A 16,179-nucleotide genomic window follows, 5' to 3' on the forward strand; every position below is an offset into this window, starting at 1 on the left:
CACTATCCAAGCGCTTAGTACAGTGCTCTGCACATAGTAAGTGCTCAATAAATATGATTGATGATGATCCAAAGCTTTGGAACATTTTTATTTGCATAGGTTGAAAAATTACAATGGAGTGAAAATACAAACTGTTTCAGTACATTTGAAATTTAGTTGATAATCAGTACTATTTACTGAGCGCCTATGTGCAGAGCTCTGTACTAAATGCTTGGGAGAGTACAGAGCTGCTCTCTAGGAGTTGACAATCAAATTCGGGCGAGAGACCCAAAATTATTTACAGCTGGGAGGAAAGAGAGAATGGGAGGATCGACAAATAAGTGCTTAAATAGTGGAGTACATATATCGATCTGTGGAGCTACGTATGTTGGGAGGATCTGACCTAGGAAGATGAAAATTAAATCAGGAAAGAGAAAGAAATGTTCCCTATTCGTCTCCCACAGCAACTGTCAGATGAGAATGGCGAAAGTGAGAGGTGGAAAATAGGCAACGTACGGGGGTCCCTGAAGGAAAAGGCTGTAGGAGAATTGCCCCTAAAATCAGCCTCAGAGAAGCAGCATGGCTCAGTGGATAGAGCACGGGCCTGGAGTCAGAAGGACCTGGGTTCGAATCCTGGCTCCGCCACATGTCTGATGTGTGACCTTGGACAAGTCACTTAACTCCTCTGAGTCTCAAATACCTCATTTGTAAAATGGGGATAAGAGTGTGAGCTCCACATGGGACAAGGACTGTGTCCAACCTGATTAACTGTTAACTGATCAACAGTGCTCTGCACACAGTAAGCGCTCAATAAATACGATTGAATGACTGAATGAATGAACTTGCATCTACCCCAGTGCTTAGAACAGTGCCTGGCACAGAGTGAACACTTAACAAACATCATAATAATAACTACTATTATTATTAGTATTTACTGAGCATTTACTCCGGGAAGAGCACCGTCCTAAGCACTTGGGAGAGCATAACAGAGTTAGTAGACCTGATCTCTTTCTCTCAAGGAATTTCCAAGCTAGCGGGAAAGAGTCAAAACTGAAGTATATTAATCATTCTTTTACATTCCATTCATAAGCATGGAAGTAAAATGAACTGTGCAGTAATAGGTAGCCGTTGGTCGATCTCAGCGTGGCTCAGTGGAAAGAGCACAGGCTTGGGAGTCAGAGGTCATGGGTTCGAATCCCGACTCCACCGCTTAGCTGTGTGACCTTGGGCAAGCCACTTAACTTCTCTGTTCCTCAGTTCCCTCATCTGTAAAATGAGGATTAAGACTGTGAGCCCCACGAGGGACAATCTGATCACCTTGTATCCCCCCCAGTGCATAGAACAGTGCTTTGCACATAGTAAGCGCTTAGCAAATACCGTTATTATTATTATTATTATTATTATTACCTTTTGTGCACAAGAATCTCCCGCTGTCTGATAAGTTGCTCAGTCACAGACGAACCACTTCCCAGGGTCTGTAACCTTTCTTTGAAAACACTGAACAGGAAATGTCCTTTGCCACGTGGCCTGACAACACTTGAAGTCCTCCTGTGCTCCAGTTCCAGCTCCAGTACCATTTCCTTTAGAAGAGAGAAAATACCGTGACTCCTCTTACAGTCTTTAGCATGGAGGGGACAGCCAATTTTTAGGAGACAAAACAATTTTTTTTTGCAATAAAGGGGACAGGAACAGAAAGAATCCAGCCCTTTCTTTGGGACTCTTTGATGTGATCCTTGGTAACTGTCTAATGACTACAGATTGATGGGGTTGTTGGGGTAAAACAACAGTGCTTGGCACATGGTAAGCGCTTAACAAATACCATTATTATTAATATTATTATCATTATTATTATTATAAGCAGGAGTCCTGGAGAGGTAAAGTTGGATTTCCCCTACCAACAATACCCCTACCTTGAGTCCCGAAATGGGCAAAAAAAATTTCCCTTAATACTTAGCACCTTTCATTTCTATTAAATTTCTACTATTACTATGAACAATTTATTAATCATTGTATAATCATAATTTACAAATATAATTACCTTTTCATTATATTATTAATAATAATTGCAGTATTTGTTCATTCATTCATTCAATCATATTTATTGAGCGCTTACTGTGTGCAAAGCACTGTTCTAAGCGCTTGGGAAGTCCAAGTCGGCAACATATAGAGACGGTCTCTACCCAACAACGGGCTCACAGTCTAGAAGGGGGAGACATTAAACGCTACGTGCCAAGCACTGTACTAACCACTGTGATAGATTCAAGATAATCACGTCAGACACAGTCGCCATTCCACATGAGAGTTACAGTCTAAGAGAGCGGGAAAAGAGGTTTTTAATTCCCATTTTACAGATGAGGAAACAAAGGCACAGAGAAGTTACGTGACAAGCACAGGTCACAGAGCAGGCAAGGTAAGGAGCCGGGATTACAATTCAGATCCCTTGATTCCCGGGCCCACGCTCTTCCCCCTATTCAATGCTGCTTCTTTTAGCCAGTTTTCGCTCACTCAATCTTTTCCCTCATTCTTTCCATTTTAAAATGGTGTTTACGAATGTGCTTGTTCCTTACATTCATGGTCTTAGGTTTCCAGAAGTCCTTTTCTTCTTTTATTTTTTGGCAGGGGGGGGAAACGGCGGGGAAGAGAGGGAGAAGAAAAGAGTGATTATGCTAATTTTAAAATACTTTTGCTCAGCATTCCAGAAACTACACCTATGTGTTTTCTTCCCAAAGTTTAAATCTGGTCACTCTAAATGAGGTTATTCTATTTATTGCAACAGCATAAACACTAGAAATGCAAGATTTATCCCACATAAATGAAACAAGCATTGTTTCATTTGAGAAGCTGCTTGAGAAGCAGCGTGGCTCAATGGAAAGAACCCGGGCTTTGGAGTCAGAGGTCATGGGTTCGAATCCCGACTCCACCACATGTCTGCTGTGTGACCTTGGGCAAGTCACTTAACTTCTCTGAGCCTCAGTTATCTCATCTGTAAAATGGGTATTAAGACTGTGAACCCCACATGGGACAACCTGATCACTTTGTATCCCCCCCCAGCGCTTAGAACAGTGCTTTGCACATAGTAAGCGCTTAACAAATGCCAACATTATTATTATTATTATTATTATTATTATTATTCTTAAACAAGAAAATCTGCCCCTATCCTCATGATTCCTTAAAGTGAGGGAGCTAATTACACAATTATTAAATCTGCCTTCCTGGGAGAAATTTCTGGGAAGTTTTGCTGTGATTCCCTCTGTGGGTAAGAAGGAAGTAAGTGTGGATATTCCTCTCGGCAGGCTGGCTATATTTAGCTTCCAACTGATCTCTGGATAGACAGGGAGGGGGTTTTCAATTTGAGACTCAAATGGAAAAAATATACTTGACGTTCTCAGACAGAAAATAATGTCACACCTTTACGAGAGTTTCTTGAAGCAAAGTAACTTACAGTTTCTTACAATCCAATTAGCACCGGTTATAAATAAACGGCCATCTGTAGTACTCAGATCCCTTAGGGCTCCTAGACTAGTTAGATGAAAGATTTTCCTTCTCAGAGACAGACATGTAAGTATTCGCTTAAGGATTGAGGGCTACGCAAAGAGAAAGGTCTAGACATCATTTCTTATTACCAAGGCTTCTTATGTTCTCTGAATAAGCTGGTACGACTTCCAGAAGTCCCAAGCCTCTAGGCTCTGTGCTCACTCTTCTTCTCACGGCTCTGCTTTTGTGCCCGCTATGAACCAAGTCTTGGACATTTTCAGGGTTAGGGAATTGCCACAATGAATACCTGCTTGGAGGCCTAAAGGGCAGGAAGCGGAGGGACAGAATTTTCCCCTTGGTCTGAGCCAAACAGGAAAGCTAAAATGCAGAGAAGCAGCGTGGCTTAGTGGAAAGAGCCCGGGCTTGGGAGTCAGAGGTCGTGGGTTCTCATCCCAGCTCCTCCACTTATCAGCTGTATGACTTTGGTCAAGTCACCTCACTTACAGTGCTTTGCACATAGTAAGCGCTTAATAAATGCCATTATTATTATTATTATTATTACTTACCTGTGCCTCAGTTCCCTCATCTGTAAAATGGGGATTAAGTCTGTGAGCCCCACACGGGACAACCTGATCACCTTATATCTACTCCAGTCCTTACAATGGTGCTTGGCACCCAGTAAGCGCTTAACAAATACCACCATTAGTACTATTATTAGAGAGCACGCTAGATTTAAGATGCCATCAGAACCCACCTGTAATCTGGAAAGGATGTCACGATTTCCCACTGTGTCATAAAGAGACAACCCAGACTTTTCCAAGTGTGTGTCCAAGTGTGATCTGGAAATTTAAAGGGAGCAAAAATGATCTTATCAATCAATCCATCAACTTACTTACACATCTTACTGCGTGCAGAGCAATAAGCGCTTCGGGGAGTGCGGTAGAACAGAGTAGGTAGCAAATAGTTTATAACCACTGTGGCCAAATCCGGGCTCTCCATTTTTTCACCCTGCAGTCTAATTTGGCCCGAGTGGATGATCAAGAGTCCAAGACAATCCCAGAGCTTGCCACCGTGGCATTTCCGTAGGATTGCTGGCAACTCAGTTCTCCCTCCTTAAGCCTCCTGATTGAAAATGTGGGGGTCACACAGGTTAGGGGGAGGCATCAGCGAAAATGGCAATAGCATTGTTGCTCACAGCCTTACCCTCAGATTACCCCTCCCTCCAAGAGGAAGACGGCTACCAGGGTGACACACAGGTGAAGAGTGGGGTAGGGAAAAATGGCATAAATTGCAACACTCTCTCCTCTTCTTTCTCCATACGGCCCTGGAGAGTGGGGCCAAAACGTCACTGAACAGACTAGTCGTTTAATAAGCCTTCTTTGGAGAGGGGAGAGGATATGAGGTAACGGTGATCGTATTTCGGTATACACATGAGAGTGAGTGTTGGTTTGCAGGCACTGAGAAGATAAAGAGAAGGAGAGGGAGAAAAAAGAAGCAGGGCTCAACCCAACACCGTGTAGTTGGCTTAAATGTTTGATGTCTGTACAGCGTTGTCATTTATTTACATATTCATATTAATGTCTGCCTGCCCCTCTAAACTGTGAGCTCCATGTGGGCAGGGAATGTGTTGCTCTATTGTACTCTCCCAAGCGCTCAGTACAGTGCTTTGCACACAGTAAGCGCTCAATAAATACGATTGAAGGAATGCATGAATCTGGAGGCTGAGAAATAGAATGGGAGGAGAGCAGGGAGTAAACTCTACTTCCACTTAGCAGGCCAGGTAAATTCCCGTTTTGCCAGGCCAATGGGAGATCTTCCAAGGGTGATTCCAAGGATTCTGGGAACTGGTAATGTCCCGGGTGATATACCCCAACGGGGGTGGTCCTCACCCACTTTGGAAAAGCATAAATTACAAATAAATGCCTTCTGAGGTTGCCCAGGCCTATTCCACACCATTCAACTCTCCACCCTGTTCACTTCTGGTTCCAAGCTATAATCCTTCTGGTTTTAGAAGTATGCTGCATGGGAATGTGTCTGTTTATTGTTGTATTGTACTCTCCCAAGTGCTTAGTAGAGTGCTCTGCACAAGGTAAGCCCTCAATAAATATGATTGAATGAATGAATGCAGAAAACTAAATCACTCAGTAAAAGGGAATGATATGAGCTTCTGCAGATTGCAGAAATCTCTGGCCATACCACTCAGGAGAGATGAGTTTGACAACTTTATGTAACATCTACAAAAGCAGGATATAGCAGTAATAGTAGGAGTACTAATGGCATTTACTGAACACCTACAGTGTGCAATACACTGTACGAACTACTTGGGAGAGTACAACAGAAGCTCAAGACGTGTTCCCTGCCCATAAGGAGCTTACACTTAGAACTGCCGGATGGCAGGATGATACTGAACCGTTGTGGGCAGGGAGTGTCTCTACCAAGTCTGTTATATTGACTCTCCCAAGCAGTTAGTACAGTGCTCTGCACAGAGTAAGCACTCAATACAATTGATTGATGGCAACAGGAAATTCAGGTGGCCTTTTGTCTAGCATTCAGAAGTGACTTAATGGATAGAGCACGGGCTTGGGAGTTGGAAGGACCTGGGTTCTAATCCTGGCTCTGCCAGTGTCCGCTGGGTGACCTTGGGCAAGTCACTTAACTCCTCTCTGCCTTAGTTACCTCATCTGAAATATGAGGATTAAAACTGTAAGTCCCAAGTTGAACAAAGACTGTGTTCAACCTGATTCCTGATTAGCTTGTATCTACCCTAGCACTTAGTACAGTTCCTGGTACATAGTAAGTGCTTAGCAAATACTATATATATATATATATATATATAATACATAACATATAAATACCTAAAAGTATATGTTATATACTATAGTAATAACAATCATGATGGCATTTATTAAGCACTTACTATGTGCAAAGCACTGTTCTGAGCGCTGGGGAGGTTACAAGGTGATCAGGTTGTCCCACGGGGGGCTCACAGTCTTCATCCCCATTTTACAGATGAGGTAACTGAGGCCCAGAGAAGTTAAGTGACTTGCCTAAAGTCACACAGCTGGCAACTGGCGGAGCCAGGATATGAACCCATGACCTCTGACTCCAGAGCCCGTGCTCTTTCCACTGAGCCATGCTGCTTCTGTTTATAGTTCTGTATATAGTATAGTATATGTATATATAGTATAGTATAATACATAGTATAGTAGATATAGTATAGTACAGTAGATATAGTATAGTATATAGTATAGTATAGTTCTGTATACAGTATAGTTCTGTATATAGTATTTATATTTATATATAAATACTATATATATATAAATACTTATATAATACTTAATATTTATATATATAAATACTATATACAGAACTATACTGTATACAGAACTATACTATACTATATACTATACTATATCTACTATACTAAACTATATCTACTATACTATGCATTATACTATACTATAGATATAGATATAGTATATCTACTATACTATATCTACTATACTAAACTATATCTACTATACTATGTATTATACTATACTATAGATATAGATATAGTATAGTATATAGTATAGTATAGTTCTGTATACAGTATAGTTCTGTATATAGCATTTATATTTATATATAAATACTATATATATATAAATACTTATATAATACTTAATATTTATATATACATAAATACTATATATATATAATAAAGATTCCTTGAGGTTGTCCCAAACAAGGTAACCCCTACCCAGCTCATCTTGTTACCAGACTGACTGAACATCTGTTGGTGTTTAACAATATAAACCAAATCGGTGCAAAAATCATTCCCTCAACTAAATTAGATTTGAGGTTTTACTTTACGATCACGATAGCCAAAGATCCAACAGACGCAACTGGTCACATATAACTTCTATCCTCCATTTGCTCGAGGAAACACAAGCAGCCCAGTGAGTAAACGATGCATTTCTGAACTGAAGAAGAAGATATGCTATCTGGGTGTCAGTCGGAAGCATATGTAGAAAGCGCACACCAGTAAATAGAGAAAGAAGAGAAGCTGCTTGGCCTAGTGGAAAGAGCAAGGGCCTGAGAATCAGAGCATCTGGGTTCTAATTCTGATTCTGCTCATTGTTTGCTGGGTGACCTTGGAGAAATAGCTTAATTTCTCTGTGCCTATTTCCTCAACTGTTCTCCCTTCTAATTAGACCGTGATCCCCATGCGGAACAGAGACGGTGTCCAACCTGATTAGCTGTATCTATTCCAGTGGTTAGAACGGTTCTTGGACATAGAGGTAAGTGCTTAGTAAATACCATAAAAAACCACCCAATGCAAGGTAATGGGCCTTAAATGATTTAAAATCATGATCAGGAATTGGAAACTTCTGGCCCACGTGCCAGAGAGTAGTTGGACCAGCAAGTACGCTTTCTGCACACAGTAAGCGCTCAATAAACGCGATTGAATGAATGAAGGCTTGTGTCAGCTGATCCTGCCACTATCCCAGAGTACCTTAATTTTCTCCTCTAGAAACTGATCCCCCAGCAGCACATTCCTAGGGAAGATCACTCCCATAGTCCAAAGGTAAGGGATAAATATGGATTTTTAGGTTGTTACCTGACTTAGTTTCTCTAAATTGACTTTTACAATTTAGGGTTAAATCAGAGGGCAGATTTCAAAACAGTTTTGTAAAGCTCTTCGTACTAATTTCACTGCCAAAATGTACTTGGCACTTTACAAATTGATCCTAATTCCGCCAGATTGACTTCAGCTGGTGTAGCACACTGGTGTGATGAACTGTCACTACCTTCATTGTTAATGAAATTGACAAGGATTTTGGAATGCTTTATCTGGAAGATGTGGTTATTTTTAAATGCCGAATGCTTTATTTCTAAGAAATTTCCCCCTTTTTCCTGGAAATTAACTGGGGTAATTGGTTTTGAGTTTAGGTTTTGCTATTGCCTTGGACATACATATCCCAATTTAAGCTAAATTGCAATACTACTACTAATGGTATTTGCTAAGCACTTAGTGTCAAGCACTGTTCTAAACACTGGGGTACATAACAAGTTAACCAAGTAGGACACAGTCCCTGTCCCATATGAGGCTTAAAGCCTAAGTAAAGGGAGACCAGGGATTTAACCCCCATTTTACAGATGAGGAAACAGAAGCACAGAGAAGTTACACGACTTGCCCAAGGTCACACAGCAGGTATGTGGCGGAGCCAGGATTCTCACAGTCATTCCACCAGGCCACATTGCTTCTCCACGTACATCAATGTGGTGTTGGGCATTTGTTTAGCCTCTTGCAAACACTAGAAAGGAGTATTATCAATGAAGAAATACTGGCCATGCAGATGTTATTGTACATGAATAAAATCCCCCAAACACACATTTTTGGAATGTAAACAGACTGGCTGCCTATCTAAATTAAATAACCCGATATTACCTTCTGAATTATGCATTTTTACATCAATATCCAAAACATGGAGTGAAAGTATTATGTCACCCCCACCCCATAGTCTAAAATAGTTTATGTTCCAAAGGGCTGGGACCACCATCATCTTTGATGGATGCTTTGGAGATGCTTTGCTTTGATGGAAGCAGTGACATAAGAGAGAAGAAGGAAAAATAGCAGTGGGCTGATGACAGAGCTTGAGTGAGTGTGGTGGGCAGGAGAAGGGGAGGGCCTGGATCCTCCAAGTTGGTAAAGAGGGGTCAGGGAACGGCCTTGGTTTGAGAGAAGGCCCAAGGCTCGGGAAGTTAGGACCAGGGAGCACTGCAGAGCCCCTGAGAACTCTAGCAAGGGCGGAGGAGAGTGGTATGGTTTGATAGCATTAGCAACCCGCTCGCCTCCCACCAAAGCTCTAAAATCACACCCCCATAATTATAATGAAAAGTCGGTGCCCTCATTCTCCCCTCTGCTTGGTCTACAAGAACATCCAGGGAAAGTCCACAACTTCAAAATAGTGATGTAGGACTCTGGAGCAACAGTGTAGGTGATGGCAGGCAAGCACTACTACGGATCCAGTAGGTGTCCTGCTCCCTCCCTCACACAACAAGAAAAGGTTGCTACTGTCTGACCTACATACTCCAGTGCTAGGCGCCGTAGCAATACTGAGGAAATAGCGTGATCAATTAATCCACATTAAACACCCACTTGAGGTTGGAACTAAGCAACAGGATGGGAAATTAAAGACCCAGGAATTTGCATGCTAAAGAATGGAAGCTGATGGGTACCATACAGATCATGCTTCTTCAGCTGTGCATCAGCTTTTGTGTTGTCAGTGGGAACCTGTTGGTTTCCTCTGGACCAACCGTGACGTAGGTTCACAGATACACCCAAAATACTTCTCTAGGGCAAGTATTACGAACAAGTGGGAATACCGTTGGCAGAAATCCATGAGTGTACTGACGAGAAGCGTACACGCTCTTTCCATGTCGCCATCACAGCCCCCGGCGGCGGAGGATTCAGGGACATACCACTGGTACAGAGCCCACTGATGAAAGTCCTTCCTGCAAAATTAAACCACAAAAGATTAGCCTCTTGTCACAACACTTCAGTTTAGCCTCTTTAAAGCAGCAAGGAGGTACCTTTTAAGGTAAATCAAAATGGAGAGGGCCGCATCTTGAATACTAAAGCTAAACGTATGAAAAGAGAGCTTTGTAAAGGAACAGGTGGGAAATACGAGAAGGGTGACTGATGATAGCGTATCCCGAGAAAGAGAGAAGAGATGGATTGCATATATCTGCGATTAAACGTGTTAGCTTGGAAGCCTCCTCAAATCAGGCTCCCATTTCACTCCAAAGCTTTCAAGGAGTCTGTAGGATTCAGAGATGGGTGTCAGGAATGATTACTTGTGGATTTCTCCTTCAGGATTTCCAAATAAGAGTGGTGGAAGAAAAGGAAGAGAATATGACGAAAAACCACAGTTGGCATAACCTCTGTTTAGGCAAAGCTTGCAGAATCGAGGGGAAAAACAGTAACTCATTTCAGAGACAGCTCTTCTCTCTTTCCTGTTGGTGTGTGCAAATTCTCCACCCGGAATCTAATACTGAAATCAACTTAGAGGGGACTAGGCAGTTCATGGGGGTCACAGGAAACGGAGTTTTTGATTCAAGTTCTTTAGTTGAGGGACCTCAAAGCAGTCTCACTGGACTGAACTATAGTGTTGCCGGCATGAAACATGCTGGGAGTCTGTGACCTATTTGCAGCTGACAGTACGGGAAACGTGCAGGAAAAGAGGGGTTGGGAACATCTTGGTTCTCTTTCAATTCCTGCCTCCTTTTGCTTAACTCATCCCTCCGTCTCCATCTCAGTCTTCTGTCCCCTGACTCCTTTACTCTTGCTTATCCTTGCCTGCGCCTCTTGGCAATGATACACTTGGATGGTCCGAACGCCGAGGCTCCGAGGAAATGCCCATGCCTGATTTCCCAAGATCTCCCTGCCATCTTCCCTCACTAGGAGACAGCAAAATGGGCTTTGAGCAGGAGTCGGCAAGAGTCTGCTCAGGCCAGCCAAGAGCACAACTCCTGTTCTTCAGCCTAATTAGCATCTAGACCCCCCTTTAAATGCAAATCATCTTTCTCCACTTTGTAAAAATTCAAATTTCATCAATCCCATCTCTCAAGGCTTTATGGCCAAAGCCAACTTTACTATAGAAGACCTCTTCCACTGAAAGCACTTTCTGATTAGGTCAGGTTGGGTTTTTTTACCTTTCTTTTGTGCTTTACAAACTACACCTTACTGGGGGCAGGGATGAAAACTAAACATTCACTGGGTCTACGCAGACATCATTGAAATAATGCCAAGTAAAGCTTTACCGATCAGTTAGATTTGTACTCATCAATGGCCACCCATCTGAAAGTATGGGATTTCCTGGCTCTTTCACATCGCCAATCTTACCATAGAGAAAGAAAGGGTGATTTAGAGGAATCTTACCCTCTGGATAGCCAAGCTTTATCTTTTCTAGAAATAAACTAAAGAATTCCCTCCAGCAGTTTTCCTTATTCCTCAAATCACTTCAAACGAAAGCAGTCACCCTGAACTCTAGAGTTTAGTTGTGGGAGCAATAAAAGGACATTCATACACTGTATATATGTTTGTACAGATGTACTACTTTATTTACTTGTACATATTTAATATTCTATTTATTTTGTTAATGATGTGCATCTAGCTTTAATTCTATTTGTTCTGTCGACTTGACACCTGTCCACATGTTTTGTTTTGTTGTCTGTCTCCCCCTTCTAGACTGTGAGCCTGTTGTTGGGTAGGGACCGTCTCTATATGTTGTCAACTTGTACTTCCCAAGAGCTTAGTACAGTGCTCTGCACACACTAAGCACTCAATAAATACGATTGAATGAATGAATGAATGAATGAATGAATACACACCTATGCACGTTTGATTTTTATGAAATCGCAAGCCTCATTTGACGTTTTAATGTACACTGGCCTTTCACCGCCCCATCCCCATGGCCATTATTTACCTTTCTGCATCTGAAAGAATATCAGTACCAGGTTGGACTTCCAGCTCAAACAGCAACCAGTCCTTGAAAGTTAACTGGGGAAAAAAAAGGCAATTTAATCAAATAATGAGAAAGGCAGAATGCTAAGATGATACACAGAATTATCAGTCACCCCACCAACAGGATTCACATCCTTTCCTGATCAAAAGACACGCAAAAAGTGCAAGAAATCAACCATCCCCAAATTCCCAGAGAATAATTTCTATTCTAAGAGTATTTGCTTAGCAAAAGAAATCACACCATTTCTCGGAGCCATTAATAACTACATTTGATTCAACACATTTTATGCCAAGCATTAAGAATTAAAGTCACACGACATTCATTTTAGACTCACCAGGTGCAACTTATGATTCATGCAAAGCTAAACCTATCTGCAAGAGTACTACTGTGAGCAGATACCCAATTATTAGACTACGTATTGATTAAAGGAGAAAGTCTGTTTACTGAAATAAACTTCCAGATCATTGGCGGGTTCTGAACAAATATACATGAAAGCTACTAACCTGCTCTGTAACAACTTACAGTATATTAAAATTCTTTAAAAATGGTTTCCTGATGTATCTAGATGTAAATTACACCTAACAAATAATACTGAACAAAAGAAGTTAGGCACACTGAAGGTATTTTTCAAGGGACTGGCTACTAAAAAAATACTGAAAAAAACCTCTTCCATGGAAGGAAATAACAGGGGAAAAGGGTGATCAAAAAACCTGATTTTGTGAGCAGAAGAGATTTTACTTTATTTCATTCAATCCACTCTCCCATTTATACTGTATCAGGTAAACCTTTAACTCCCCCCAATATAAACTTTAACTCCCAAAAAAAACCATATCGACTGTCACATTCACATCTAATTTTCCCACTGTGTTGACACTCTCTTTCCTGTCCTTTTAGCCCATACCCTTGGCATTATCCTCGACTTTTCCCACTCTCACAAATCCCATATTCCACGTTGCCAACTCCTCCTGTCGATTTTCTTTCCATAAGAATCCACCCCTTCCTCTTCTTCCAAACAGCCACCAAGCTGGTCTAGGCACCTGTCATATCCGTGCTGGAGTAGTGTATCAGCTTCCTCGCTGATCTTCCAGCCCTGACTCTCTCCCCTCTCCAGTTCACACTTCACTCGGCTCCACGATTGTTCATCTCAAAAATTGTCCTGGGAACACCTCCCCACCTCTCAAAAGCCTTTGATTTCTCAGTAGGCAGAAATTCTTGACCACTGGCCTTAAAGCACTTGATCAGCTCCCTCCCTCCAACTCATTCACCTTCTTTCTTCCATGCACTACAACTCACACGCTTTATTCTTCTCAAGCTAAACGACTCATTTTGCCTCATTCTAGTTTCTTCTGCCATCAACCCCCTGCTCACACCCTCCCTCCCACTTAGAGCTCCTTCCTCCTTCACTTTAGACAGACTACTGCTCTCCCTATCTTCAAAGCCCTTCTGAAATTATATCTCCTCTAGAAGGTCTTTCCCTGAATGATTTCTAATATCCCCGATCTTATGCCCCCAACTGCCATCTCGGCACCTGAGTACCACATAAGCACTTGGGTACTTTCAACCCCCACATAACTTTTCTGTGGTATTTAAGTGCTCACTACGTGTCAAGCACAGTTCTAAGTGCTGGGGCAGATCCAAGTTAATCAGGTCATACATAGTCCCTGTCCCACATGGGGCTCACAGTCTTATGAATATAACCTTTATACTCTATTATTTCCTCTTATTTGTAATTTATTTCAGTGCCAGTTAGATTTTATATTGTCCGTCTCCCCCGCTAGACTGCGAGCTCACTGTGGGCATGAATATGTCTGTTACACTGTACTCTCCCAAGTGCTTAGTACAGTTTTGCGCACAGTATGTGCTCAATAAACTGGATTGAGTGAATGAATTGTAAACTCAAAGACAGGCACCATGTCTACTAATTCTATTGTACTCTCCCAAGCACTCAATATACTGGTTTTTTCACAATAAGCAGGTACTCAATAAATACTACTGATTGATATCACTAAGCCAAGAAAATACAGGCACCTATAGCATATTTCCTTAAATACGTACACTTTCCCAAGAATAAAAAAGAAATTGCTTATCTTTCATAGGTCCGCTGCCTGACTTCCCTTAGGCCTCAAGTACGTACTGATTTGCAAAGCGGCAGTAAGTTATTAACACTCAACTATTTGGCCTTCTAGAAAACTTGACAATCATAACATAAAACGCTTGCAAATTAGTGATGACATTTGTGAGAGACAGTAGAGAGGTGTGGCTAAGAGACTGTGAGCCCACTGTTGGGTAGGGACTGTCTCTATATGTTGCCAACTTGGACTTCCCAAGCGCTTAGTACAGTGCTCTGCACACAGTAAGCGCTCAATAAATACAATTGATTGATTGATTTACCAGAAATCCTTTCTCCTTTGAAAGTTCTTGGAAACGTCTGTGCTTCCACAGGCAGAGGGCAGCTCTCTTCCAGTTTACCGAGGGACAGAACAGAGGCCTCCAAGGAGGATTGGTTTCATCTTTCTGACAGTTCTCTCCGCGAGCTTCTAACAACAGCCGTGGCACAACAAACTGTAACTACAATAAAGACATACTGGCAGTTGGAAAAGAATCCCACTGGAGTTAGGTTGCTTTTAAATACCAGCAAGAAGAGTGACAAGCAAGTTGAGAAGACAGAGGTTTAGAAGGGAGTAGAATGGCCCAGGGGACTGCAAGGAAAATGAGAGGGTAAATTATAATTCTAACTGGCTAGGTGGTGACCACGTAGTTCAGGGAAAAAGATTTATCTGAATTTCAAAGTAAGTCACTCCACTTCTCTGGGCCTCAGTTCCCTCATCTGTAAAATGGGGATGAAGACTGTGAGCCCCACGTGGGACAACCTGATTACTTTGCATCTACCCCAGCGCTTAGAACAGTGCTTGGCACATAGCAAGCGCTTAACAAATACCAACATCATTATTATTATTATTATTATTTAAAATTACACAGCACTCTAAATGCTGAGAGATAGTCTTTGTTTGATAATGGGCAAGAAGGAGGAACACTTTTTTACAGGTTTCAAATCACCATAGGATACTGACAGGTAAGAAACCAAACTTCTTACAGATGCCAGGATGGGTTGATGTTCGTTTTCATAGGAAGTGAATAATTTGATCTGAAGCAAGGACAGTAATGGAAGTTAGGAGTTTAAGGAAATGGTAAAAAAAACACAAAAGAATTACAGTGCTCTTAGGAGGCACAAAGGAGCATATTTCTAAGAGGCCTCAGGTTCTGCACAATCCTCTGTACCCTCCCATAAGCACCATATTATCTCCCTCAAAATTAGGCACATGAAGCTCATCTTCAGAAAAATTAGAACATAATGTAATACTACACCTCTCCAATTAGAGAACACGATGCAAAATATAGCATTCAGCTTGCAATACAGCCTCCTTCATGGCTGCTTGGGGAGACAGCTGAGGCCATTCTGATGAGATTGCCCTGATAAATAATGTATTGGAGGGCTGTACATTAAGATAAAAAAAAGCTCAAAGCAGCAAGGGGATGCTGCCTTCTGCATAGCTGGCTTCAGGGAAGTGAAGTAAAGGATAACGGAAATGTAGGAATTAACGCCTCTACCTTTCTTATGAATCCTGAAGGAACGCAGCTATAAAGAGTATCATATGGGTGGGAAGAAAACTTGCATAACGAATAAGAAATTGCTGCAGTACAAAACCTAAAAGTGGAAAAAAAAAACAAATTAAATTGCAAGGATTTTAAACAAATATCTGAATTAAACAATTGGTTCACAGCCTCACAAGATGAACTAAGGACACCTGAGGGAAAATTTCTTCCTCATTCCCTTGGATAAAGAGGCTGCTGGGACCTGTGGATTGAGGATAAGGAGTTGGACAGCTTTCGGACAGATGGTGAAAGAGGAGTGGGGGAGCCTTCTAATACCCTGCCCTCTGTCCCTGAGGTTCCAGCTGTCCTAGGAGTCGTAAAAAATAAATATGGAGAGGGAGAAAGAGCAGGGGAAGGTCCTAGCCCTCCAATCCTTCCACTCCCCTACTAAAGCAGCCTCGGGGACACAGCAGGGTAGCAGGATGAGGGACTAGGAGGAGAAACCTGAGCTGCTGGGAAGACCCCCCGCCACTGACTGTACGGCTCAGAGACCTAATTTGAAGCCTGCTTACATATACAAGAACACTTGTCACGTGAGAAGATAGAAAATTAGCTTTAAAAC

General features: G+C 41.8%; 1 protein-coding gene across 1 annotated transcript in view; it reads right to left on the minus strand.

Annotated features, from left to right (window-relative positions):
• The window catches only part of FANCA (FA complementation group A), a 69,997-nt gene that overhangs the window by 15,101 nt on the left and 38,717 nt on the right, over positions 1–16,179 (minus strand). The window contains exons 27-32 of the mRNA XM_038754634.1: positions 15,573–15,669; positions 14,355–14,531; positions 11,925–11,998; positions 9,823–9,951; positions 4,208–4,292; positions 1,387–1,559 (exon numbers count right to left, since the gene is read on the minus strand). Of these exons, the coding sequence (XP_038610562.1) occupies positions 1,387–1,559; positions 4,208–4,292; positions 9,823–9,951; positions 11,925–11,998; positions 14,355–14,531; positions 15,573–15,669 (735 nt within the window). The remainder of the gene's footprint in view (positions 1–1,386; positions 1,560–4,207; positions 4,293–9,822; positions 9,952–11,924; positions 11,999–14,354; positions 14,532–15,572; positions 15,670–16,179) is intronic.

The sequence above is a fragment of the Tachyglossus aculeatus genome, chromosome 11 (assembly GCF_015852505.1).
Source record: "Tachyglossus aculeatus isolate mTacAcu1 chromosome 11, mTacAcu1.pri, whole genome shotgun sequence".
NCBI classification, from domain to species: Eukaryota; Metazoa; Chordata; class Mammalia; order Monotremata; family Tachyglossidae; genus Tachyglossus; species Tachyglossus aculeatus.